The sequence below is a fragment of the Gavia stellata genome, chromosome 15 (genome assembly GCF_030936135.1).
Source record: "Gavia stellata isolate bGavSte3 chromosome 15, bGavSte3.hap2, whole genome shotgun sequence".
NCBI lineage: Eukaryota > Metazoa > Chordata > Aves > Gaviiformes > Gaviidae > Gavia > Gavia stellata.
In genome coordinates, this window is record NC_082608.1 from 2,219,931 (window position 1) to 2,247,690 (window position 27,760).

A 27,760-nucleotide genomic window follows, 5' to 3' on the forward strand; every position below is an offset into this window, starting at 1 on the left:
ACACCCATCCACTGGAGCAGGAGCCGAGCCCAGCCCCACGCTGGCCTGGGTGCCCGGCGGCAGAGCCCTGACACAACCCCTCCAGCCAGAGCCCACCGTTAGGTGATGGCACTGCTCATCCAGACCCTGCCTCCGTGTCCAATCCAGCCCTCCTGACCATCCCTGGAGCCTAAAAAAAGAGGCTGTGGCCCCACAGGGCCCCTGAGCCCCCCCACAGGCGCAGGGGAAGACATGGACAAAACCCTTGGAGGAGGTAATTTTGAAAGGGGGTGCAGGCACAGGCGGGGGAAGCAACTTTCCCCGGGGTGACCCAGCAGGGCCAGGGCTTGCTCCAGCTCCCAGCACCAAAGGCTGGACCCTGCAACAGGGCCGGTGTCCCTGCAGGATCCATCCGGATGACCGGGGGTTTTGGGTCCTGAAAAACACACAAAGTTCTTGTGTAACAAATCACCAAATTCAGGAGTAGTTAAAACGCCTCTTTATTAATATACAAATCTAGCAACATTTAAACCAACCAAAATATTGGATGAAATAAAGCATGATATAAATAGAGCATATGTAACAACATGACCTCAGTGGAGAGCAGCAAACTCACCCTGACTTGTGCGCTTGGGAAAAACGGTCCACGTCCTCCACCACAGGGTCCAGCAATCAGAGCAGCTTTGTCTCTCCTAAACCCCTCTGAATCCAAAGCCAGCAGAGGCAAGACCACCGCTCCTCTCAAAGGCAGACCAGCCGGCGCGAGGTTTTAAACATTTCTACAACGCCAGGGCTCAAAGGGATTAAAAAAAGCATCATCCTCGACCTGCTAGAGACGATCTGTTGGCGTCTGCTTGCCACGACGCCGCGAGGGGAGAGGGAGATGGCTGTAGTGGACAGGGAACCACGCTACCGAAGTCGCTCCTTGCTCCGTCCCACCTCAGCTACATCCATTGCACAACATTCACAAGCGTAAGGCACTAGAAAAATGTTTTCACAACTTCAAACTTTAGTTGTTCTTGAAATTTTGGCAGTAGCACCCTTCAGAAGTCTTCCCAGCCCTTTAAAATCTGGTCTCAGGAGATCGATAAAAGCCCGAAGGGGCTTTTATCAAGTAAATTGGTGTACCTGATAACCAGAAGCAACGGTGGAGAAGGGACGTACCGGTGCAGTTCACAAGACAGCAGTCTCCAGTCTCTGCTCGGAGACCTGCACCGGGTACCCGTCCAAGAAGCGGGGAGCCCTTCTCCCACACAGCTCAAGTGTCCTGTAAAGCCGGTGACGGCGGGAGCCGTCACGCTTGCACAGCTGGGAACAGAGCAGAAAGTGGCAGAAAGAAAGCACGTTGCCTCAGGAGCAGCAGCAAGGAGTTGATCCGGACCGAAAAGGGTTTTCCCCAACTCTTCCCGAAGATGCAGGAAACCTCACCACCACCCAGGTGCCTGGCAGGAGGTCTGCAAACAACTGCACTCACAGCGCAGGCGCGCTCCTTTCCCCCAAGCGCGGTTTGGGTTGCTTCTCTGGCGGAAGCACGTATGAGCAGGGACGCGTCCTGCCGCAAGCCCGACCACGAGATGCAGGAGAACCCGTCAAGGACTTCAGGGACATCAGTCTGCCTCTGGTTATACTGGAAGAGGGGTGTAAGTGAAACCTGTTCCACCATGGGAAAAATAGGGAAAAGTATTTGTAGCATGGAAGAAATCTCAGCGGTGCCACGGTGAAAGGTGACGGCGCAGGACTTTTCTCCGTACACACAAAAGGGATCAGGCTGGGGACGGCTGACAACTCCCAAGTATCTGCTCTGCTTGTAGCAAGTGTCAAGCATCCAGGCGGGAAGATCGGCTCTTACCAGCACTGACAAATCAATAAACATTAATGTGAACACCCTTCCCTGGTGCCTCTTCCATTATAATTTACCACTCCTCTTCACAGAGATACCTTACTCCGAACAGGCGGTATCTCTGGACAAAGTAAATCAGTGCAGCGTGTCATACCTGCAAAGCAGCGCTTTGTTTTGTGCTGTAACTCAGAAGCCAGCCAGACAGCGGGAACCCAGCAGAGCTTTGAGACAAATGGGAGATGAGAAGTCTCAGAACCAGCTCAACAAACATTACGGGCAGCAGAAGATCCCCTCCGCTCCTGTCTGTCCTGACTCCTGCCTGCAAACGTCAGCTGGTACAGCAGGGAAGCGTTCAAGCAAAGAATTTTGTTTCCTTTAATGCAGCGGGACACTCACAGAGTACTCTACACCAGCACAGGCTTCTTTCTTTAGAAGAAAACCCATTACAGCATGAGTGATACAGTGAATAAATCCATTTCTGGGGTGGGGGGGAAAGGCAACGTGTCAGCAGGCAGCTGTACAGGCACGGGGGCTCGCAGCTCCTTTAGTTTAGTTCAATACAAATCCCAGCCTCAGCCCAGCAGCATACTGCAACAGCAGCTCCCACCACCCCCAGTGCCTGCTCAAAAATATCTGCCGACGTTCGTCTCTGCTCTGTACGCTCAGCACACAGCTCTCCAGGAAGAGAATCAAATGGCAGGCACAATCAGCGCCCAACTACCTCACCTAAAGCTTAATGGCATTTGCAAATATTCAAAGGCTTTTTCCCCTCCCTCAAATGCAAAAACTACTCTTGCCGAGCGCTACAAGCACGCTACAATCATAATGCTTAAGGAAAGTTTAAAGTGCAAAGAAAATTTTCAAATGCTTTTTAAAGACGGCTTGAAGTCACCTGATGACATGAACCCCTCCTTCCCCAAGTCCTGTTCCCTGACTGAATGGGGTTTTTTTTAAAATAAAAATCCAAACAATCAGTTAAGGAAAATGTAGTTTAAAAGAGAAAAGCATCCCAAAATAGGCAGAAATGAACCTGACCAAGTATTATAATAAGATCATTTGGGAAGACAAATCTGAAGGTTGTGAACATTTTGCTGGACGTTATCAGCAGCTCAGCGTTCTGTTTGAAATAAGAACAACTTCTGTCCTTGCAAGCAACTACCCCCCGCCCCCCAACATGGAAACTACCTTGTTTATAGATTTCTTCCCCAAATGTAACCATTTTGGTTAAGGTGTGCTGGAAGGACAAGGTTGGCCCCCGCACGCTGATGTCAGTGCTGCACCTTTACAGTCAGACACCGCTTGCAAGAACATGCCAGAGACAGACAAGTGTTTCGAGCAATCTGGTGCGCATGCTCCCCACCTCTTCCATGCGGCACGGTTTCCCTCATCGGAACAAGAAATGATAGAGGGAAACGTAAGCTGGAAGACGAGTGCCACCGCCGCTCTCGCATCCTCTAACGCTGTCCCGATTCTGCCCAGAGCCGTGGCTATCACTCAGCGCGTGTCCAGCACTAAGGCTGCAGAGGAAGAAGCTGCCTGAGCTGGGACTCAGGGCTGATCATCTCTCCAAGGCTGGGCACCTAAGTGCTTGAGTAATGGGCAAAGGATCAAACTGCTATCATGCCTCTTCTTCCAGCTCAGCCGCTCTGCCATCCCCTTGCCTGTTTTTATTTTGCCGTGCCTTGCTCTCTGATGGGCAAAAGGAACTAATGTGCTCAGCTGCCTGAGGAAGGAGATTGGGAAGTGTTAAGGAGAGTGGGAAAACCCAGCACGGGGCGAGGGAGGGTTAAACGATGGAATATACAGCCGCCACAAACCCGCCCAAGGCTTCAGACGTTGGTATCCGCACTAACTAAAAGTTGAAGAGCTTAAATCAATGCAGAGACAGCTCTAGAGCCAACCTGGCCCAGACGATGAAGCACTTGCTGGAACCAAGAGAGGAACCTTGTGCATGAGAGGTCCTACAGCAGCACAGGCTGGAGGTGCTGCAGGAAAAGCAACAGGATCGGTGGCAGCTTGAATGCAACAGCAGAAAGGAGGAATCCAGGCTTACACCAAGACTTGGAGATGCAGTGCGAGTTTCACGTAGCCTCCCCTCCTTGCCACAGTAAGAAGAAACTGTCCAACAAGGCACATGAAATCTGGACACCGCAGTCAGCACAGAGAAAACAAGAAAAAACTAACTCTGGAAAAGACAGATGTGAAAAATCACTGTAACACACCCTCCTGAAACAGAAAACGTTGTTCCTAAATAGACTGCTTTGATTTTATCCTCAGATCGTTAAATATGAACAATAAAGCCCCTTTTCTGTAATTCTATTTTTACTCAAGCCTTTCAGTACTCACTCAAGACCTTACAAAAAACATGAGAACTTCGGAAAGGATGCAACAAGAATAAGACAACGTAAATACCTCTGGAGAAATCATTTCACGGACGAGGCTGCTGCACAGGTTCCCCACACTACAGAGGACACGTGGGCAAGCAAGCCCTTCCCAGCGTACAGGAATTCTGTACGTTTAGATGGATTCACCACCGCCACGCCAGCAAACCCACTCAGACGTTGACTTCCAAGCCTACACGTGCCAAGTGCATGCCACCCGCCGTGGCATGTCTCCCCACAGGCCACGCTTTCCTTAACATTTATCACTGATGGGTAGTAAGTTTATTCTAAAATGGCTTATGCTCAACCTATAATATTTTAGCCAAAAAGACAAATTATTTTCTCATACCAAACTCCAGTTAGCTTTCCTTCAAGTGTTTCTCTCACAAAGTTGCCTGCACGAGCAAAATCTACAGGACTGTTCCCATTTTGGACAGCAAAACTCAGAGAACTGATCACACCCCTGCAGCTGCTACGCACGAGGTGCACAGGGCAGACCTGCTGCTGCTGCTCCAGCACAGAATGAGGCCATTACTATACTGTCGCTATTTTAGTATTTCCCATCCAAGGTTCATAGTCTTACCATGCAGGATGAGAACAAACCGCCTTTCTCAGCAGAAAGCATTTTAAGGCAGTTTTAAGGACGAGAACCATGATGTATAATTTTATAGTCCGCATTACTTACCATCTTAGATGCTATGACTCTTGTCATAGCGGCTTCCAAAATCCGATTTTTAATTTTCTAATTTGAAGGTGTACTAAAGGTGGTAACTCTTCAACCGATTTTGCTGTTCTTTTCTTAGGCGCTCTACTTTTAGTCATCAGATAAAGGGATTAGGTCTTACATCACTGTTTAATACCTCTGGAAGAAAACATGACACTAGAACAAGAGGCTTCCTCGGTCTCGGTATCTAGCACTATTTTAAAACATGCTATCCAATTGTCCCCTTGACAGGTATTCAAGTTGGTGAAAGCAAACTATGCTCTAACGTTATAAGGTTAAAAATAGCTGCCAGAAATTAAATTGACTACGCTTGAACAGCAGCCGAAGACTACAGGCTCAGATACAAAACAAGAATCGGAATTCATAGCAGGGAAAGCCAGAGTAGGCGTTAATGAGCTGCAAGACTGACAATTATCAAACCACCTAGCTCTTCGTCTCAAACAGCAAACGTAATATTAGAGAAAGCGTTGCTGTATCTATTGGCATGATGGAAAATTATTTTTACTCTCTTATTTTTGGTACTGAAAAGTCAATAGATCTAGACATAAAATAAACCTAAGCAGACATAATGACAAAAGTAGCTCATAAAACACAATTTTATTGTCATAACTGCTGTGGGAAGAGACACCCCTATCAAAAGTTGTCTGAGGAACTAACAGGCACCTATAAATCAGGGAAAAGAAAAAATAATCACAGGAGGAATGTAATCTGGATGCAACTGAAATGATACTTCAGGAACGAGTGGCTGGTAGAGGACAGCATGCTGCTAACTTACCAGACTGGTCTTAACTAGTTCTAATTCTGCAGAGAAACTGAACAGTTCGAGCTAAAAACCTCTCTTCAGGAGCTGCATTAAGTACTTTAGGTCGCCTCAGCTGTACGTTTTGTTTTCCCCTGAAGAAGTATCATGCCTGGCCAGTGACGACAAATGGTCAATAAACTCTCATCAGAAGGGCTGCTCTAAGATACATCCTAAGTATCACGTACAAAACTCTTTCTTCGGTTGAACGCCTGTTTCCCTGGATAAGGGAAGGCACAGTAATGTCCCACAAAACCAATAGGGAGACCAAGGTCCTCCTTCGTACGCACATCCAGCACGGGAATAGTGGGATCGCAGTATCTCTCTATGCGGGAAAGACGTGCAAGAAGTGATTGGATTTTAAACTGCTATTAGATGCTTTATGAACCTTTCATTTAAGCAATTAATTCTAACACACCAGGCAAAATTTCAATTCAGAGAGCAGTCATAGGGGAATTTGGAAGAAATGACAACCAAGCGGAATCTCCGCCTACCGCAGCCACGCAAAGTACTCTTGGCTACGAGACCTCAAAAAGGCGTCCTACTATGGTCACTACACTTTTGCACGTCAGTTCAAAAATAAGTTTGAAATCTTGAAGAGGTCACACACTACAAAGGAATTCACCATTCAAAGGAGAGCGCGCTCGAAGAAGTGACCTCTACGTTCAACCTACTACACCACATGCTCAAATCCTTAATTCTCTTACACCCTTTCCTGACTCTCCAAGGTTTCACAGCTTCCGTATCACCCTGGGCAGGGGAGCTTGCTCTGACAACCTGCTTTAAGGTGTAAAGGTTTTGGACTTTCACCTTTCCTGCCTTAGGGCCATCCGACTCCTTTTGCATGCTGAGAACACCTGGATCACGTCCTGGCAGACCAAAGACTCAACCAAAGGCATGACCTGAAGCAACTAAAGCAGCAGAAAACTAACTTAAAACAAGAACCAGGCAAGGTTTTGAGCTCATATTCACACTACTGATGCTCGCCACACAACTGGAAAAGAAAGTGCCCAAAAAAGGTTCTAGATCATAGAGAAAGGGCAGACATCAGTCTGGTTGAACTCCAGACAGAAAGAAGGTGGAGCAGGAAGACCGTGACAAGTATGCGGGTGGCAGAGGCAGGGAAAACGTTCAACAAATCTTTTTCAAGTAAATAAAGAGCATCTTTGCTTTTGACTGTGCTCACAATGAGAAGAAGAAAAAGACGACGTAAATGTGTGCAATGTTAATTCAGCATCCCCCCCACTTCTTTACCATTTACCATCCGTGTTTGAATCAGTGCATTCTGACGCTTGAAGAAGGGGTGAATCCCACCTGTGCTGTCTGAAGCATCTGTATGAGGAGCATGATGGCAAGGAGATTTGCTGAAGGAAGGCAATTTGTAATCCCACTGCCACACTCCCTACACGCCCTCTGTTCAATCCCGTCAGCTGAGGTACTACCAAGAGAGAGAAGTAAGAAGTGCAACAGATCTGAGGAGAAAAACAGAAGACAACTTTTCAAGTCTGGCAGAAGAAAACCCAGTGTTTCTTGCAATAATGCCAGCACCACAGGTGAGACAAATGCTGGGTCTTTTCCTCTGATTTCAAAATAACCACAGGCAGCTAAACCCACAAGATGTTGTCCCCTCCTGCTGCTCAAGTTGCCCAAACCAACACAAATTTTACATGAAACGCGTGTTCACTGCATGAACCTTGCCAGACGAGCTTGACTGAGGCACGTAAACAAAGGGAAGTGAAAGAAAATTCCCAAAGAGTCTGTATACTGTGCAGCTGAAACAGAAGCAGCACCGCAACACTGCTATTAACATGAAACACTAACATCTGTCCTTGTCAGAAATCAGTATTTTTGCTAATAAAAAAAATCCCATTCCTTTATAGAAGTGAAACACACATGTTGATCTTCAATTATATTTATAGAAGGCCATTTAGTTTCAGTGACCCCACGCAAAAAAATCCAATCCCAACAACAACAAACTTACCAACGCTACTATCATCTCAATGATCTGATGATTAAATCTACTTGACTCCCTGTCAGGGAAAAAAAAAAAAAAGGTGGACAAACGGGGGCAGTGACAGGCTGGACTCTACCAAAACCTGTCTCAGCTGCTGCTCACACAACGCTATGTCTTGTGCCAGTGAGGTAGCTGATCGTTCTATTGCTGTGTGCATCGATGCACCGACCCCTCTACAACATGATATGCGGAGAGCAGGGTGAAGTCACAGCGTTCGTCTGAACTACAGGCAGCAAATACCTGCCGTCCCGTGCCTTACGCTGGAGAGGAGAGAGAAAGGGTGTAGTCCTCAGGGGGTTCACCCAAACCCTTCCCATCACCATAAGGCTGGGGCCTCTGGTGGGGTTCACTCCTATACAGCCTTCCCATGGATGCATGCTCAGCACTGTGCTTCATCCACTGGGGCACGGGGGAGCCTGGCAAGCACAGGGTTGAAGGAGGGAGACAGACAGGATCAAGAAAGCTTGAAAATTAAAGTTTTAAAATATACAAAATGTAACACACTGGAAAAAGTTTAAAAGTTGCAAGACAAGAAAGGAAAAGAAAGAAATATAGAGGGTGAGCAGAGAGGACTGAAGATGGTGGGGGAAGACTCCAGCTTGGGAAAAGGAGTGGGTCAGGTCTAGACAGCACTACTCCCTCTGGTAGCCACTCAGTTCCACCTCATCCTTGCGGCGACGGTGCGTGAAGAGGGAGCTGAAGGGGTAGAGCTTGGCTTTGGCCTGGAAGCGCTGCCCAGCAATGTCGATCTCATACTCGCCCTGGTTGATGAAGTCAGTTGTCACCACCAGCTCTTCTCCCGTCTTCTCGTCAAAGTGCTGCACAAAGCCAAGGCAGACGTGGCGCTCCAGAGTGTAGCTGTAGGCACTGCTGGTGGTCTTGCCCACATAGCGGCCGTTGCGGAAAATGGGCTCCCCCCACCAGGGCCAGAGGTCCATATCTGTGTCATGGTCCTCAAGGATGAACATGGTGAAGCGCTTGTACACACCGTTCTGCTTCTGTTCCAACAGCGCTTCCTGGCCAACAAACTGCATTCCCTGCGGAGAAAAGGAAGCATCAGCTGATGAAAGGAACATGAACTGTAGCGGCTGCTGCGTTTCAGCAGACAAGCTTACCGACACAAGGCGAATTTGCACTTGGAACTCAGACCCTATCAAGACAGGCTGCTTCTATAGGCAAGAAGCCCAGCTCATACAGAAGCTTTCCTGTCATGTTTGTTGTTTCAGATGTTAAAAGACACAAAAATATTTGTGAAGTGGGCCTTTAAAAAATTCATTCTCACTTTCACTGTAGTGAAAACATGTCACCATTCTACTTTTTGCCTTTTTTCCTGTTCCAGAAGTCTACTCTGTTTTATAAACCAGAGGGAAACTGTAACAACATACGAAATCTGTGTCCCTAATCACTACATTCTCTTCTCTGAATTACTTGATATTCAGATAATTCTCTGAATTATTTGATACAAGCATTTGCTTTGGCTTAAAGATGTGAGAAAGAAGGCAACAAGCAAGTGACAGAGATGGCACCTGCCACCACAACAAGCACCACAAAAGCTTCTATGTTTTAATAAAAATAGAGAACTCCCCTGTTTTAGTAAAACTAGAGAACCTCTATTTCTTCTTGGCACCTGTCCTCTTATTTAACTTCATTAAATGCCACTTGGTGCATAGGCTGGCTTTTGCTTCATCAGATTGGGAAAACAGCTGGGAGAAAGATGAACTCTGAGCATCTGTAAGGTACACAGCACCCTCACGACACTGAGCATTGCACACGCAAGCAACACAGGATGCCACACAGATCACTGGGAATGCTGCCCAGGAAGGAGGAAGACAGAATATTTTTGATATTTCTAGCACCTTTATGAAGTACGCAGCTCCATCAGAAAAACGATATATCTACCCACTTGGATAGCAGTCTCTTCAGTTCCGTAGTGCTCTCCCACCCACTCCTCCTGCAATAGCAGACCCCGCTGCAGGAGGTGATTTCAGTTTTCTGCTATACCTTTTCCAGCTTGACCTGGAACTCGCGTCCACACTCCATAGGAGTGGTAAAGGCATCCAGATCCTGGCCCCAGAACGCAAAGAACTTCTCAATGCGCAGGCTGCGGAGCGCATAATAACCGGCGTTCCGAATCCCGTACTTCTGCCCCATGTTCATCACCTCGTTGTACACGTGAAGGGCGTACTGCAAAGGAAGGGTGAAACACAGAGCTGCAGACAAACACCAGGAGAGCGCGACAGCATCTGACACACCACCATGGATGTTGCTGTGCCCTGCCTCCAGAGCACAAGTGGTCTGCCCGACTGGAATGCTACACAAAGCAGGGAAACTCCTCCTCGTGCCTGCAGGCAGCTTTCCCATGGTACAGACCAGACATTTTACTACCCTGAATCAACTTGGAAACTGTTTCCGATTATGTATGCAAGCAACCGTCTTAATTAGCTAAGGCTACAGTGTACTCTTACCTCTATGGGGATATAAAGCATGAATCCAGGTTCTCCTGTGTGAGTGATACTCATCACACGGATGCCATTAGCATAGCCCACGCTCATCTCCTGCAGAATCAGAGGGGTTCAAATCATCCAAACTGGAACACAGCACAGAGATCCAGAAGGAGCACAAAGCGTAACGCAAACCACACTGGCCAGCCCTCTCTCCCCTTCCTCACTGCAGTTCGCCATGGCACATACTTGCAAAGAATTTACGTTTAAAATTTAAATGGTGATGTCACATTATCCAGACTTCTTAATCGCTTCATGACACTTGGCGATAAGCCTTGGAACTAGGTCAGGAAAGGCTTGTATTCTAGATACAAGAGAGACGTTGAATTGCAGCTCTCTGCTCAGCCTTTTAACGCGACAGGAGACAACGACTCCCAAGTCACCAATCCCAGCTGCCCCTCTGACTGACAGCTTCATAATTGATTATATGAAATATGGCAAGATATCAAATGGCACCAAGCCAACAGTGAGTGGAATATTGAAAACAAATGCATATTCACCTATATATTTAGCAAGCAGAACCCGAAGAGAAATAATTAAAGTGAGCCTAGTGAGTTCATTACCAACCTAGCTCAGTAACTGCAGTAAATCTATACGTAAATCTAAATTCCCCTCTAACTACCCAAAACATAATTCTTCCCCTCCTTCCACGCATGCTTCAAAAAACCTAGCAGGGCGAGGAGGAAGAAGGCACAGTCACTCACCTTGCAGAAGAGAGAGGGAAAGTGTTCTGGAGTTATCGGAGCATATGACAACTCTGACAAGACATCCACAGCACGAGGGCCGATCAGATTGAGAGCTAAAGAGGGGAAGATAACAGTATTAGGATGAGACTGGAGAGGTCTTGCCGGGTGTCTAACTTGCATGTACACATGCCCCAATTTCTAAAGTCTTAGTGTTTATTGAACTAATAGGTACATTTACATTTAAGAATGGAGGAAAGAGTCGTTAAGCTCTCTCTCCAGACAGTCCACAGGAAAGGAAAGCCGTCTCCAGGTTTATGGCTTGCTAGAAGGAAGTCTGTGAATTGCTGTTTTCATCTAACTGTTTGGAAAGGAGACCCAGCCACCACTCTAGACACCTTAAACAATTAACTGGCATACAGCACAAGACACCGTTTGTGATTTCAGGCTGTATAAGGAGGTCTGCTTTCAGTCATTTCCTACCCGTGTACTTCCAGGTCACATCCTCCATGGTCAGGTTGCTGTCATCAGGCAAGCGGTTCTTCAGCCAGGCCCAGCAATGGACTTGTTGGTCAGTAGGGGAAATCATGAAGAAGCTGGAACAGACAAATTGAAACCCAGAAACAATGAATGGACAGCCACAAGATGATTTAATTCATTCTTTGTCCACGAATTACTGGAGCCATGCAGCAGCTTCCAAGCTAACAGGAGGCCAAAACAAGCTGGTTTGCGAAAACCACAGCTAAAGTCTCTGGATCAATGCCATCACATCTGTCATGATGAGAAACCCCAGCCTTCCAGCGTCAGCAGCAGCCTGGTGACAAGAAGTGACTAGAAGAGGAAGACAGGCAGTTCTGCAGAAAGTTCCGAGGGTATCTCAAAAGTCACAATCATTTTACAGAAGGTATTTGCAGCTCTTCACCACCAGTGATTCTGTCTACTCTGACAGTCAGAAGAGCGCTTGGTTCACACAGCAAGTTCTTGTTTCAGCAAAAGTCTTTTCACACACAATGGTGGTTATTATTAACAGTTTCTAAAAACAGAACTCCACTTCATATGTGAAAATGAGCTACTTGTCGGGTGAGTCTCTTTCATACAAACTGCTAGTTAAAGTACATTATTGATAGAGATAACATCTGCAGAAATGACTAGGCAAGGAGGAAAGCTACTGGCTTCACACAGAGAAGGACAATACTTTTAAGCAATACATGAATGCAGACAGAAGAGGAAGAGAAAGAAAAGCTGCTTCTAATTGGAAGAGCAGCAAAGAATGCTTTCACACCAATACAATGAAAGCACGCATAGAAAACAGTTCAGAGAAATAAAACCAACATTCAGCTGGGACATGCCCATGAAGAAGTTTTTAAAAACGGGAAGGTTTTTTATTAAATGCCAAAGAGAGCTCAAACTGTTGAGTCTAAGGACGAGATCCTGTGACCACATCAAGTTTGCACCAGAGAGCACAAAAAAGAACCAGAGACTGCAGAACTGAGAATCAGAGTACCCATACTGCAATGAAAGTTGAAATAATCAAAAAGCAGTATTTTCGGCATGCAATTCCAGTGAGGAGATTGGCCGGAAGCCAACGAGGAACTGTTTGGTTTGCACTTTCAATGATTACCTAAATTAATAAACTCTAGCGACTGCTGAAAACAATTTGTATTTCAACTGAGAAATTAAACATCTGAAGGCCAAACATTTTATAGAAATCTATGTTCATCTGTAGTCCCAAAAAAAGGCGTATTTTCCTGAATATTGGTAAATTCAGGAGCTCCCTTTCATCTGGGTTAGGAATATAAGTGGAGAATTGCGACTTTTCTTTTTAGTTTACAGCGGTGAAAGAAGTTTATCATTTCCACTAAGAGGTTCTTAAAGGCTCTAACACCCAAAGGGTGATGGATAAAGATGCTGTCTGCACACCTACCTGCGTTTGCTCAACCGCGCTATGCTGCAGTCGTTCTCATAACCTCCTTTCTCATTAAGCATGCCTGTATGCACAACGTGCCCAACCGGCACATCCAGGTCATTTGAGAAGAGATACTGCAGACTCTCCAGGGCCTGGTCTCCTGTGGACTGTGTGAATCGAAAGGGAGAGAAAGTCAGACAAGCTGTCTGAGCAATACAAATCCACTGGGGCAGATTAAGATCTCATCAATGTTCTGGCCCAAATTATTTCAATTTGTAATGATAGTGACACCGATATCTCGAGCGTAATAGGACACAATGGTGACATAGTGCCAGAGGTCAAATTCTATTTATAGACTAAGCTGGTATTTCTATAAACTGGGTCCTCGACAGACAAAAAGCAATCTATGCTAAATATTGTGGTACAACCTGAATTTGGTCATACAGCTTGACTTCCTCTATCTGTCCTCAATAGGACACACAGAATTTTGCAAAAGCAGACAATAATAAACTGAAGGCCACCTTTACCAAGCTGATGCTTTGTCACTCTCTAGGTACTTACGCTTATTTCAAACTTGGTAAAAGATGACATGTCAATGACACAAACCGCCTCCTTACAGCACTTGACTTCGGAGCCCACAATATCAAACCAGTCTGGTTTGTAAAAGGTTTTGCTCTGATCCAAATCCAGCAGGTCTAATGTAAAGAAGAATCAAAGGGACAGTTCATAAACTGGATGAACGAAGATCTTACGCAGACCAACAGTGATGCACTAGGCAGAGGAAAATACAGTCTCACCTTTCCCAGGTGGGACAAAATACTTGACTCTCTCAAACCCGTGCTTCTCCATCCACCTAGCTCCCTGTGCATCCAGACGGTCGTACAACGGTGAAGTACGCAGCTGCCTGCCAGTCTGGAAGTCCCAACGGGGAACCTTCAGATCACACATGAGGGCTGCAACAGTCAAAGATCCATTATTAGGTAAAGTGATTATTTTTATCTAAAATTTTCTTCCAGATTACCGATAAGCATGCTTACTAATTTCTGAACCGTTAACGAAATTCCCTCAAAACAGCTCTGACCTTCCTTTTCCATTTCTTGGAAATGGGCAACTCTGTTTTGACCCATATAGCTATTCAAAATCAGAATAACAGTATTTGCACAGAACGCCTATATTTGTTGACACTTATGGTCTCATGACAATACTGTCAAGATAACAAAACCTCTCTATTTTCATTTTATTTTCTCTATTTTATTTTCATGAAGTCATGTTGACTAGCATTAATTATGCCTGATTCTTCCCTGACAGCGCACTATATCACACTTACCATTTTGACAATACTAATGCTGGGGTAAGCAGCCCAAAGCTACCAAGGATCATCTAATTCACCTTCTTAAATACTGGCAGCTCAGCCTTTTCTAATTATTGAAGCTTTTCCAAATGGCTCCTACACCTTTTCAGCCCATATAGAATATTCTTATTTAGAAAACAAGTTACCCTAATAAATAGTTAGCATCCTCTCTGGTTACCACTGGGGAGTAACAACCCAAGGGTGCTTGAATACTTCTTTATAAATGTTAAGTTTCTGTGTAGGTCATTAACTGCTTAAAATTGAAGACAAGCTGAATATTTCTTACTGAATAATTTTATTGTTTTTGCCTCATAGCTAATGATTTAATGATTTTATTGACATTATCTGGTATTGGTACTTCTGAAAGAGTGGGTATAGGGAAGAATAGATTAGAATGGGAACGTAACACCGCAGAAATGGCATCTTTTACTTAATTTGTAAAAACTAGAGTGATTCTGCAGCTATCGGAATAGAGATTTGTATTGGAAAGCAACTGCAGAATAATGCCAAGAACGTAAAGTGATTTTTCTGGGAGGAAAGTCAAAGCATAAGGTTTTTATTTCCTGGATATAGCGGGGCTAAGAGGTTTACCCAACTTCTCTGCTTTCACCAGAACACATGTTTTTGGTTTAGACTTGGTATTCAAATAACCGTTCCTGTTTTGCAGCTTGTGAAGCACTTCATACTTCTCTTTGAAACTTGAAGAGAATTTGTCCACTTTATCTCGGGACAGATAATCAAACAATATGAGGAAACTAAGTATGGCTTTAGACAGGAACAATGACATCTCAAATCTATTCTGCAAGGTATTTATCACAAACTTTGACAGGAGAAAGCAGAATAGGTCTACACAGACTTCCCGAATGATGTAAGATAACTGGATGACATACTCCTAAGTTGGAAGTGACGGTTTTTCCACACTGTAATGCTGTGCAAAGAATAACAAAGTTTGAGACAGCGTAATGTTCCCAGTTAAGACCTTGGTATTGTTTTGTTAGGCTGGAGTCCTACAAAGACACCTACAAAGATACGCACAAATTTCCCCATACCAGAGGCAAAGCACAGAAATACGAGAGAGCACGGTACCGACAGCAATTCTTTAAGAAAAGTTAATAAGACCACCACTAATAAAAAAAACCCACCCTTTCCTTTCTCCTGAGAAGAGGCTATATTGCCACAAAGGAGGCCAGGAAGAAGGAAAATAGTTCTCAGAGTGGTGATAGAAGAGACACAGTGCAGCCAAGAGGAAAATCTTAGTCACCCTGGCCAGCACTGAAGGCAGAGACCTCACTTACGCATTACTTCCATCACACGGTGACGGAGGAAAGTACGACTGCTCTGAAGGGTACCAAAACGTTTCAAATCCAGAGGCCAGACGTTTTCTGACGGATACCCATTTACCATCCACTCGGCCAGGTACCTGATGGAAGAAGCAAAGAAAGACTGAGATATCAGTCAATGTCTTAAGGGAAAGAGTCTAGCTTTGAAGTCAGAAGCAAGGCATTTTGGACATGAGAATTTCTTGCAGCAGGGAGAGAGAAGACAGCTAACATGGTATTCTAAATGCTAGCAGAATCTGGAAGGTTTCCCTTTATAAAACCCATCCACCAGATTTCCAAATGATTAATTTCCCATTAGGATGAAACATACAGGGCAGCAGGAAGTTAAGGACAGGTGGCAAACGAAGCCAGAGCCTGGACAGGTAGCCTGGCTGACACTGTCAAGTCCTTGGGCTACGCTACAAAAGGAGGTGCCGAGTACGTTTAGGTTGGAGTTAGGAGGCTGACTGCTTTGTCGTTTTTCAGTACCTGGTGTAGGCTCAGCCACAAACCATCAGTGACAGCATTCATTTCAGCACGAGGTGCCAGCCAAGTTATGTTTAGCTACACTTCTAGCAGTGAAGGAGGAAGGCATGCTCCAGAGCTAAAGGACAAAGGCAGCTCAGACCAAAGCAGAGCAGAAGGATCTGTTCACAGTCAGTAAACAGAAAAACAAAGGGGTTTAAGACTGATCATTAAAAGTTACATTAGCAAGCTAAGCTGCTTATCTTGAGGCTGTAGCAACAGACAGACAAGTAAGTGTTTACCTTCAGAAACGCTCTGATTCTTAGAGAACCTCACTGCAAAGATTCTCTGTATTTTACATGACAAAGAAAAAAAAACACCACGATTTGCTTCCCTGCTGAGTTAAACTATTAGACAACGGACAGAAACTAGTGGAGGCAAATGCAGACACTAACACCTGCCATGAAAAATGAGCAGCTTGTTTAGAAGTCTGTACGGCAGAAGGGATGCTGGGTTGCCAAAACCAAATGGCAATCAGAGGGAGTCATGACCGTTCTGCAAGGAACTCTGCTGGGACCATACTTATATCCTGTCGAAGTATTTGCACTAACACAGGAACTGGATTTTACTGGGAAATGATTCCATCCCTAGCTCACCAGCAGAGGACAGTTTTTAACAGTACTGGCAGTACTGGCATCACGTATGCGGTGCTTCATCTGCATCAAGCTCACTCTGCTTTCAGAGAAATTAACTGTTGTGTCAACTTGAATGATCTAAGGACTTCAGTCAAATAATAAATCGAAGGGGATCATCGAGTACAGAAAATGAGGGAATATATGCTTTGCTAAGCTTTTACCTCTTCCTGGTAGATAAAAAAATTGGACCAGTTAGGGCTAAGGAAGCTTACTTGATCCCCAGCAGGCTGCTGATCACTGAGATGTGATGCCTGAGGAGAGGTGTGCAGGAGAGTCCAAGACAGATTTGGAATACACACAGGAGAACATAATCAGAACACGGCAACTGCTCCTCGCCTTCACTCAAGTTGGAAACAAAAGAGGAGTCTTTGTCAGAGAGGAGGTGACAAAGGCCGACCAGAACATTCTACACAGAAAGATCACCTGAACAGTCTCTTTTCTTGGTTAAAACCTTACTTACACACATAATAGTGATAAACCACTTACTTGCCTGCTCCCCCACCATATGAGATACCAGCTGAGTTCATGCCGGCCAGAACGAAGTAGCCCCGCACGGTGGGCGACTCTCCCATGATGCACCGCATATCTGGTGTGAAGGACTCTGGGCAGTTCACTAACTGCATGATCTGCAGAGCCTCCAAATCCGGCATCCGGCGCAGAAGGGCACTCAGAAGTGGCTCTAGGACCCAAGACAAACAAAGGCAAAAAGTCACAGCCTTCGGTCTCGACACATTTCAGCTATTTCACCTTCAAACCCGACAGCGTGACAGGGGCATGCTGTTACCTGAACAGATGGAAACTGCTTCCATGTTTCGATCGCAGGATAAACCGTTTACCTGCTGAAATCAAACTACTCGAAATGGATCACACAGCATACCATAAAAACAGCTGATCCAGACCTACAGCCCAGTATTGTTCTCAACAGTGCAAGAGCGTGTTCAGTTTTGTTAGGGAAAACAACAGGAATAGATGTCAAATAGACACCTAGTGAGGAGTAAGAACAGGCAAATCTATGACACTTGTCCCACGCGCTCTACCAGCCTCCACTTACCATCAGTCCAGAGGATCTCCTAAAAACCTGGTATGTTTTCCCTATTTAGTAACCCCTAAATCGACATCTCTTCTAAGTACTTGACCAGTCTTCCCCAAACTCATGAAAATATGCTACAGACACTGACAAGGAGTTCCACATGTTTAGTATCTGTTCCACATGTTTAGTATCTGTTGTATGAGGAATCACCTCCTTTTGTTTTCAAATTCACACTCAGTTAACTTTTTTTGATGCCTCCCAGTTGGGATAATAGAAGAGACAGTGAACAGGAGATCCCCATCTATCCTGTCCATCTCATTCAAGATTTCATAGACCTCTGTTTATTTCCCTTCTGTCATCTCTTTTTCCCAGCCCACTCAGTCATTCCTCGCTTGGAAACTGTTCCAAGCTTTGATCAGCCTCTTGCTGCTCCTTCATCAGGCTTTCTCCAGTCATACGATACCCTCTGGAGATAGGGAGCCTACAACACCACCTAGTATCTGGCAAACGAAGGATTTAGTGTTGCATAATGATTGTGTTTTCTGCTCCTTCCGTAATAATTCCTAACACGTCTTTCGCTTTGACTGGTACTGAGCTGATGTCTTCACAGAACTAATACAATTCCAAGGTCAGTTCAAAGCCCATCGTTTTATACGGTGAAAATAAGATCGCCCCCACACGCCCCCATGCACTTGCGTCACTTCACATTTATCCTCACTGAATTCTCTTGCCACTTCATTGCCCAGTCACGCTGGAAAGGTCCTTCGGCAGTTCTTCACAGTCTGACATTTGAGAGCGTTAATAAAGGGATAAGCTATTTACTTTGTTCTTCCTGTCCAGAAGTTACATCTGCATAGTACTCCAGATAAAAGCCCTCAAGATTCAGCACTAATAACACTCAACTTTACACACAAGCAGTAAAATAATCAGATTTGACATTACCTAAGAAGTTACAAACAAACAGTCTTTCTGACCTGCTCTTTTCCTCCCCTCTCTCATGCAGAGTGAGAGCCTGTAGTCACAGACTTTTTTTTCTTATTGATAAAGAGAGGGATCAGTGTTAGATTTGTTCTCACATCCAGCCTAACACTTAAGCAACTGCAAAGGCTATTTTACAATCAAAAGATGTTCCAATGAAAGAGATCAAAGCAGTAATGCAAGAGCTCAAACCACAGGAACTGCAGCCCTAGAAAAGGATCAAATATTGGCTGAGTAAGCTCTGACTCTGCTCAACTGTTCGGTACATTTGAACTGATAAAAGGGAACATCGCACGCACTTGCTTCCGAAACTTGGGCAATTTGTGGGTGCCAGCAAGCAGTGCCTTTTCATTTCAGCAGTACCTAGAAAACCAAAAAAGAAGTGGGTGCAGAGCTCGAGCAACTCATTAGTGAAGCTAATATCTTCAAGCAAGTCTGTAGGCATCTATAGATCTAAAAACCTTTAGCATACGCCAGCACAAAACTGCACCCCATCCTGGCTCCACCCCCTGGAGTTCAAACTTCTACGGTATCAGTAGAGTATCTCACAAAAATGAAAGTAAAATTAATCAATTTAACCTGGGGAGTAGCTGGAAGAACATACTACCACTGCAGAAAGAAATCAGTGAAAGCCCATCCATGCCTAGAGTCACTGCCAGAGGCACACGCATTCAACAAGGGATGCAAAGAGCTCTGACACAAGGGAAAACCAGATCCCTGGAAAAAAGGCACACACAAACTTACCAGGCATAAAAGAGGGAGGAAAAAAAAAAAAGAGACTCATAGACCATGCTATGTTTTTTCCTACAGAAAGAGTCCTCCATGTAAAAGTACATCCAGAATATAAAAATAGAATCAAATAAACGGGAAGAGAAAGACAGAACATTTGGAATATAATAAACCACTGGCTACGGTGGGATGAAGTCTGGGAAGCAACAACACCAAGTTCTACCCACAAAGTAACCGCTACCAATGGAAATGCACTTGGCAGTCACTGCTGAAGAGAGCTGCAGAAACAAAATACCACGGCTACATGGCAGGTCAACAGTGTTGATGTACAGTGTCACAAGAGGAGCAGCATGTGACACTGACAGTCAAAAATCAAAACGAAATGGAAGAACAGCGTTAGAAAGTTTACGTAGTACCTCGCCGCACCAGACGAAATTAAGACATGCTGAAGGTTAGCAGATGTTTTTACATACTATACAGGTATCGGTGTAGTCCTTGGTAAAGGGGTTTTATGCAAATTACTGACAAATGAAGAGATGAATGAGTTGGAGAGGACATTCATCTCTCCTACACCTTTCAGGTAAAGGCAGACAGACATGTGCTAGCTGGTCAACAACGGCCCGCATTGTTGCCAACTCTGCCTTCTGCTGAAGCCATGTGTTTCATTGCTGTGGGAATCTTTCATCCCCAACATACCAAAATGATCCCAGTCTTCTTGAAGGTTCTGAATCTCCAGCTGGTTCCGTCCCTCCGTGAAGAGAGGTTTGGGGTTTTTCTCAAAGCCTCCCGAGAGGATGCCACCTTGCCAGTTGCGTATGTAGATCCTGCCGTCTGGGTCTACAATAGCTGCAGAGGAAAGAAAAGAGGTGGGAAGGGAATTGAGAGAAGGGATAGCTACCGTAGGCTGTTGTTCCACAAACACCAATGATGGGGTCTGGTGACAGGCTGGGCCACGCCAGCGGCCCCCTGATGCGAAAAGGGACAGTCTCTGTCCCCCAACCCAACACTTTCACACCATTCTGGTTCTCTCGTGACACCTTGATGAGCCGGTTTAGATTACTAAACCAGCATTAACTCCCATCACAGCCATGCATGTTAACTTTTCGGCAGCACAGTAGACTGCATTGAACCTGAAGAGCACCCAAGCCAGCCGGACAGTGTTACCAGGAGTGGGAGGACACAAGAGGGAGTCAGATCCCTTGTGGAAAGGTAAGCTATTTTACTGGCTTGGTTCCACTGGAACTGCACCCAAGACCAGACCTTCCACTAAGACATGTCCTGCCCTCCCCCTCTTTCTCTTCCTATATTAAGGACAGTTAATTTTAATGGGGATGCATCACTGATCCAGTTTCCTGCAGGCCACCAGCACAAAGAAGGTGGACAGCACTGGGGTGAGGACAAGCAGTCAGGTCTGGAATGCTTCTTCCAGTGGCAGCTGTCAACTTGAAGCATTTATGATACTCCACCTGACATGTTCCATAGCAACTTTTCCCATGTACGGAAAAGCTGTGAATATATATACATATATAAAAAAAACCTCAGTCAAGTAGAAGTGAAGCACTCGGGGACTCTGGTCAGAGCTGAATTCCCTGGAGAGTATATACATTACTCGCTAGAAGCAAAAACTCTTGCTAAAGACTGAGAGTAAATAAGCAAAGCTTTCTACTTCCCAACCACAGTTTTCAAACACAAGGCCTTTTCTTTAAGAGATCCAAAAGCCAGAACATGGGGGAGGAGCAATTACCTCAAGTGTTTGGTTGCCCCTACAGCTCATAGACATGTAAATGCCATTGTAAAGCCTTAGCTTCAGTTGGAGGAAAGGAATAGATGGGCCATTTGGGGACAGCAGCCTGCAAGGAAAACACAGGGCCAAGGCTAGCACCCTCTCCAGCCCACAAATGCAACAATCCAAGTCTCAGACACACCTACTAGTCAAGCTAGAGTCAAGGTCATTCTCCTGCTAAGATGACCGACTCTGAAAATCAATTTCTGCAGCGAAAGCTTTCCCAAGAGTAAGGAAAGAGATTCCACCACTGAAAGAGGAATTTCAGAGCAATTCAGCGAGAATGTACTTCACAATTCCAAATGAGCTGAGAACTGATAGCCTTTAGTTGGCCTTTATGTCATAAACTATGCATCTCCCTGGAAAGGCGGATACAATTCACCGAGAAAAGTGAGGTAGAGCTGAAGAATCCTTACTTGGTAAGTTGCTTGCCAGAGGTTCCTTCAAAGGATGTGTCAGGAGGTAGAAGTGTTCACAGGCATGGAGTGGGATATTGACTGGCTCCTCCCCAGAGTGGCCCAACTCATAGGCCCACTGAAAGAAAAAAGTGCATGTTAAAACGCAAAAGAAAAGTAACCCCAATAAAAAAAGAGCAGGACAAAAGCCCAGGTCCTCTCTGTGGGTTTGCTTCCATAAAAGGCCAAATAAGATTTGGTTTAGTCCCCTAAATCTTAAGCAGACACACATTTTTTTCTCCTTGCTTAAAATTTGCACTGTTTGGGACAAAGACTGTTTTTCTGTTCCTCACATAAGACCTAAAAAGTGGGGCCCTGATTCGAGACGAAGAAGTACCAACTTACAATACATGAGCAAAATAAGATCTGTACCCCAAAGTCAACACTAGGCTTAGCCTCTAGAAGCAGAACAGGATTTATGTGCCTGTACTGCTAAGACGCCATGCTGACAGCCAGCTGCAAGCGGAGAAACAGCAACTGTCAGTTGTATTTTCAGACTGGAGAAGACATGATGTGAAAAAAACCGACAAAAAAAGAACTTTCAGTGTGTGTGTGAGAAAGGGAGAGAGGGCTAGAGAGAGACTTAACTGCCTCACTAAGAGCCAAAGCAAAATTCTTCCTGTCAGAAGCATGCACCCCCCAGGATGGAGACAATGGGCAGAGCTGCACCAACAAGCTGCAAGGGTGCTCCTCAGCAGGTTAACATCCAGCCTTTGGTGCCAAGCAAACAGCAAGCACTGCTTTCTTCCTTCACATCCCTGCTGGTCTAAGAAGCTGAATAACATGACTTTGATCTACTCCAGTAATCCAAGCCAAAGCACAAACCATAAAAAAACCCCAAAAAAACAAAAAAAAAGAAAACCAAAAACCACCCCTGAGGAAAGTGCACATGTTCTTAACCAAAGGAAAAAACAAAAGAAAAAATTTAATAATTCAACCTGGCCAGCACAGTTGACGAAGTACTGGCATTGAATCTGTCCTCTGTCGGTCTCAACTCCAGTCACACGACCCTTCTGGACTAAGACATGACTGACACTCGTCCGTTCATGAATCTGGACACCTGAAGAGGACATCAGAAAGTCAGTATCCCACAAGCCCTCTTCCTAATGTGTCAGGCTGCTAACATTAAACCCTTAAACTCAAGCTACATGCTTATTTTCTCTTTAAGACAGAATTTCTATTCTTGAACCAGTCATTCTTAAGTAAAACCATCTTATTTATAAAATGTCATGCGTACAATTTGTACATAATTTAAAGGCTGAAACTGTGAATAGTTACAGTACTTTTTCCCACGTGACAATTTGGGTGATAAATACACCCTGTTATCAACAACATGAAAAAAAGAGTCTCAACTCTGGATTTCTTCCCGTTACAATTCCTTTACGCAACGAAGTCTGTAGTTTCAAATGGCAAGACTGGTTCTTTGATGGGGAATCAGCAGTTTTGTGAAAAGAAAAAAAATCAACAGTACGCAAAAAAAGCTGGACTAAAAGAAACTAAGAGATGTTATCTTCCTAAGTGGCTTCTTCCAATCTGATGGACTTTCATCCTTAATGAGCTTCATCTCTGTTATCATATCTAACCTTTCTCCCACTTTCAGACCACTCTGAATTTGCCAAAGTGCAGGGCAAACAGCATTTATTACTGCTCTTCCAAACCCATTTCCAAAGCATGTGTGCCCAATGAAATATTCCACCAGGACTCAGTCACACCTTTTCATTTGTAGGTAATTAAAACTCTTTTGATGTGTAGTTTTGAGTCAGGTCCTACAAAGGATTGTTTTTTTGTGATAAAAGAGTGTGTGCTTATTCAGAGAACTATATAACCAGTAAGGACAACAAACTGGTGCTTGACCTATCGCAGCAGATCTGTAAAGATTCAGTATGTTAAAAAAATTTCAGCCTGTTCTTTGAGAAAAAATAGATTTTAAAGAATCCGAACCTTACAGAAATAACCCAGTTTTGGTCTCCAGTGCTCAGTTAGAATACCAGAGGAGATGCAGAACATAATTTTCTTTTATGGAAAGAAGATGACTATCATGCAGGACAGCACTCTATAGATAAAAAAACCTCATACCATTCCATGAGGCAGCGGTTGCCAGAGCCAGACTCACATTGGCAGATGACACGAGCGCATCTTCTGGCACATACATGGCCCCCACAAGGTCGTGGATGTTGATCAGTGGGTGGAGCTGTGCCACTTGCTTTGGGGTGATAATTTCACAAGGTATCCCCATTACACTGCCACAGAACATAAGAAAAACGCCGTCATTACTCTTACAGGAGAGCTGGTGCAAGCTTAAGATCAGTTATATTTCCTGCTTATACGTACTTCAGCGATGAAGCAATGCGTTTCAGAGAGATTAGTCGATCCTGAGTCTGAGCCAGTGAAATAGAGCCTGTCTTCATGTACCCTATGACAATGACCAAAGTCAAGTCAGATTTGGACAGGTTCTTGAAATCCTTTTAATCTCAGACCCATCGCTTTAATATAATTGCAGACCTGTTGCTTCCACTACTCGGGAGGCTGGAAATCCCTAACCTCCAAATAACTTTAAAGACTTATCACTTAGTAATTAAAAACTGCATTAGTCAACTTTTTCTGAAAAGCAATTTAATTTTGACTTGTGATCTAACTCTTTCTACTAAGTTTACTCATGTTTATAAAAAAAATTAAACTTCACACATGGTACCTATTAAAAGAAAGAGAGGTTACTGGCAAAAAAAGCGATCTAATAACTACTCAGAAGAATAAAACCTCAACAACTAAAGGCAGACATTTTGTGACTCCACCACCTGCAACAGATTAATACTAATCTTCATTACAGGCACAGTTATTAACCTCTGTTGAGCCTGACATATATCACAAGTCCATGTCAGCAGAAAACTTTCAGTGACCAAGTTCTTCCTATCAGGCACATGCCTGAGCATTTTAGAGGGAGAGGGATAATTTCAACACAATGTTTTCTTATTATTTCCAGGGTGAGACTAGAGTAAGATACCTTGCTTTGCCTGTGCTTTAGCGCTTCTGTTAACCTTCTTCTCTTTCTGAGAAGTGAATCGTTGCAGAAAATGAGCCATTTGCTCCAGTCACTGCAATATACTTTTTAGTGTCCTTGTGAAAAGCCACCTACGTTTGCCCAAGTTACAGAAAACATAAGAACTGTCACAGTTTGTGGGTAGTCTGCCTTCGGTTTGCTCATCTGACACCCTTCTTCCCATTCTTCGGATTACATTAGTAACGGCCCTTTGCATCTGATTCAGTCCAAACGTATCGTTTTTGAACACTAACTCTTAAGACATGGTAAAATTACATTCGTATTTCGGTGTCGATACTTCGATTCGGTTTCCCAAAGATTCCTCAATGAATACACTTCCAGTACCTGTTTTGACGCCTGTCTCTTGTTCCAGCTGCTGGTAGAGCTTGTTTGAATAGTCTGCCATCTTCAGCTCCACGGACACGTGCCTGGCTGTGCTCACGATGCCAGCACAGAAGCGAGTGGTACCAGCAGCCAACCTGCAGAAGTTGCACAGAAGGCCTCACCCGGCTGACAGGCGCAGAGGCGAGCACCCCCCATCAGACAGCTCCAGCAGCTCTGCTGACAGCACGAAGCAGACAGCAACCTCTCCCCCAAACATACCAGACCAAAAGCTGCAAGTTGGACGATGCGGGGATAATGCAACCTCTAGAATGCTCTTCCTTTAGCTCACTTTTGAAAACACATTGTATTCCAAACCCATTTCTCTTTACCTAGTCCTAACCACTGAATTTTTTCAAAGAAAGCACTTGAAAAAACATTACCTTATGCTTAAGTCGACCTGCCTACCTGATTCTTTCTTCCTCCAAAGCAGGATTTCCCTCAAATGAAAATTAACTTGGATTTGAGTCTTGCATCTTTGCAGTTTACAGTAAGAACAAATCCCTTTTACTGTGCAGCAACTGCCATAGACAGGTACACCTATTTCTTGTCCCTTTTTACACCGCCCTTAAACCACTGTCCATCTAGCCATTTGGTGAAGGGCTGCTGTAGAGATAGAGACCTATTAAAAACTCCCTGCAGCACAGACAGGTGAAGGCAAGGCAAGACAATTAGATTGAAGCATTTCTCTCGCAACCTGCTTCCACAATACTTCTAAGTCATCTTTCCTGCTGCTAAAGCAATCCTGCATTTTTCCACTTGCCTATGCAAGCCTTGGACAAGACTGCTTTTGGCCTAGCGTGTCCATATTCTCTTAGAAATTCAACCTAAAAATGAGTTGGGTAAGGTATTCTTTTTGCTACATCCCTACTCAATCACAACCGGAACAGCTGAAGCGCAGTCTCACCATGCTGTGCTTCACGTAAGACGTTTCTGCTAACGCAATGTTGTTCTTTTTCCTCAAGCACACACACGAACTGAGCTTGCGCAGCGTCTAACTCAATGAAGATCTGTAACGGGGTATTCATACTCTGCTCCGGGCTAGTAACAATTACGTTTCCCAACAAATGAAGCCTAGCAGCTAATTTCACTCGGAAGGACACCACTCACAAGGTGTCAGATGAGATTACCCAATTTCCTCTCTTTGCAACAGTAAAGAACTTGATACTACCTGCTTCCCAGCCATGCAAAGTCAAGGAGTCGCAGCTAATTATTCTTGAAGGCAGCATCAGTCCAGAGTGTCAGAAGCTGCTGCGACAAACACCTCTTCAAACCCCCAAAATCTTAGCACTGCCTCATGCCCAAGGTCCCCAAATTGCTTAATGAAAACACCACGAATCCACCTCCGAAACAGAAATCTAAACAGGGCCGTACCGTCAACTTCCAACAGGATCTACGTACTCTGCCACAGACTGCAGAGCCAACTCACTGAGGAGCACACGAAGATTTGTATTCAGCCAAACTGTAACGGCCTTAGCTTTTTTACAGATAGGCACTAAATCCTGTAACAGACAAACTAGATAATCTGAGCCTTTAACTAGCTTACAGGGTGTTGTTTTACTGGTCTGCTTATAACTTCCACGTCTTGCAACCTCTTTTGAGCTTTGCTAGTGGTGTAACACTTTATATACATATCACATCCTACTTCTAGATGATGAATAGGGGCTGGATGATTTACACAGATTTTTAGTTCTCTTAAAACAGTCCATCTTTGTCACCTGCACTGTGTTTTACATGATTACCTGCGATTATGCCAGAGCAGATGGGTATCTCCCGAAGGAACTGCAGTCCATGGAAAACCCACGCCAGGGCAGAGTTCTCCTGATGGAAACTGCGGCCCGTGGAGGACCCAGACGGGAGCCCCGTACTGCTCATAGCCCCACCATTCACCCCCACCGCTTCTTGGGGCGGAGTGGGGGGGGTAGAAGACCCTGAAGCACAGGAGTGAAGTTGAGCACAGGAAAGGAAAGGTGGTTTGTTTAATGTTTGGTTTTTGTTTCTCACTACCTGAATCTATTTTAACTAGCATGAAATAAAGTAATTCTTTAATTATTTGAAATGTATTCTCCCTAAGGCAAGTCTGTTTTGCCCATGGCAGTAACTGGTAAGCAATCTCTATGTCTTTATCGTGATTCATGACCTTTCTCAGCCTACTTTCTCCTCCTCTTGCTGAGGAGGGAATGTGAGTGGCTGTGTGGGAGTTTGGCCCTTAAGCCAGGCTAACCCACCACAATCACAGGAGGGATACCCTCCACTTGCAGCTCTGCCCCGTGCTTGGGAAGAAGTACTAAGTGTCGTTACTAATCTTCAGTATAAGCTTATTCCAGGGGTCCAAGTCCAGGTGAAGAGGTAGAAATAACACGTTACAGCAAATGCTGCTACACATGGAAGTCCTGCTTCTTTGGTTTTGTTACCAGAAATCCTTACCTGCCCTGCTCAAGTAAGACTATATCCTTCCAGCCCATCTTGGAAAGGTGATATGCCACGGAGGTGCCCATGATTCCACCACCACAGATGACAACCTGCGCCTGTGCTGGCAAGGAAACCGGGTGAGGTTCTGCTGTACTTGAGGTACTTCGCCGGGAGCAGGTCATTCTTCTCCATTTCGGGTTAGCTGCCCGCCACCGGACATCTGACAGTAATCGGAGAAACATCCTGGCAACTATTTGTCAGTTTTCTTAAAGCACCACCTAGACGCGTTCAGACGTTA

At 44.8% G+C, this 27,760-nt stretch overlaps 1 protein-coding gene across 2 annotated transcripts; it reads right to left on the bottom strand.

The window, feature by feature from the left end:
- Positions 1 to 463: 463 nt before the first annotated feature.
- PDPR (pyruvate dehydrogenase phosphatase regulatory subunit) lies at positions 464 to 27,760 on the bottom strand. Of its 2 annotated transcripts, XM_009818929.2 has the most exons (17): positions 27,478 to 27,760; positions 25,015 to 25,148; positions 23,964 to 24,045; positions 23,709 to 23,872; positions 22,571 to 22,692; positions 21,594 to 21,711; positions 20,091 to 20,240; positions 17,144 to 17,336; positions 15,474 to 15,598; positions 13,625 to 13,780; positions 13,389 to 13,522; positions 12,846 to 12,994; positions 11,405 to 11,517; positions 10,943 to 11,037; positions 10,203 to 10,292; positions 9,739 to 9,921; positions 464 to 8,774 (listed from the first exon to the last, which is right to left on the bottom strand). In XM_009818929.2, exons 1-17 carry the CDS (start codon positions 27,702 to 27,704, stop codon positions 8,370 to 8,372), a joined length of 2,640 nt encoding a protein of 879 aa, XP_009817231.1. In that variant the 5' UTR covers positions 27,705 to 27,760; the 3' UTR covers positions 464 to 8,369. The 2 variants fall into 2 exon arrangements, with proteins under 2 accessions (XP_009817231.1, XP_059681094.1); XM_059825111.1 differs by lacking the exons at positions 21,594 to 21,711; positions 22,571 to 22,692.

Bases quoted from the DNA above. Each gene is read 5' to 3' on its own strand.
- PDPR (XM_009818929.2), bottom strand. From the start codon at position 27,704: ATGTTTCTCCGATTACTGTCAGATGTCCGGTGGCGGGCAGCTAACCCG. The intron at 22,693-23,708 runs GTATGAGGTTTT...TGTCCTCTTCAG, and splicing joins AACCGCTGCCTCATGGAATG to GTGTCCAGATTCATGAACGG. The intron at 8,775-9,738 runs GTATAGCAGAAA...TTTTCTCCGCAG, and splicing joins TCCAGGTCAAGCTGGAAAAG to GGAATGCAGTTTGTTGGCCA.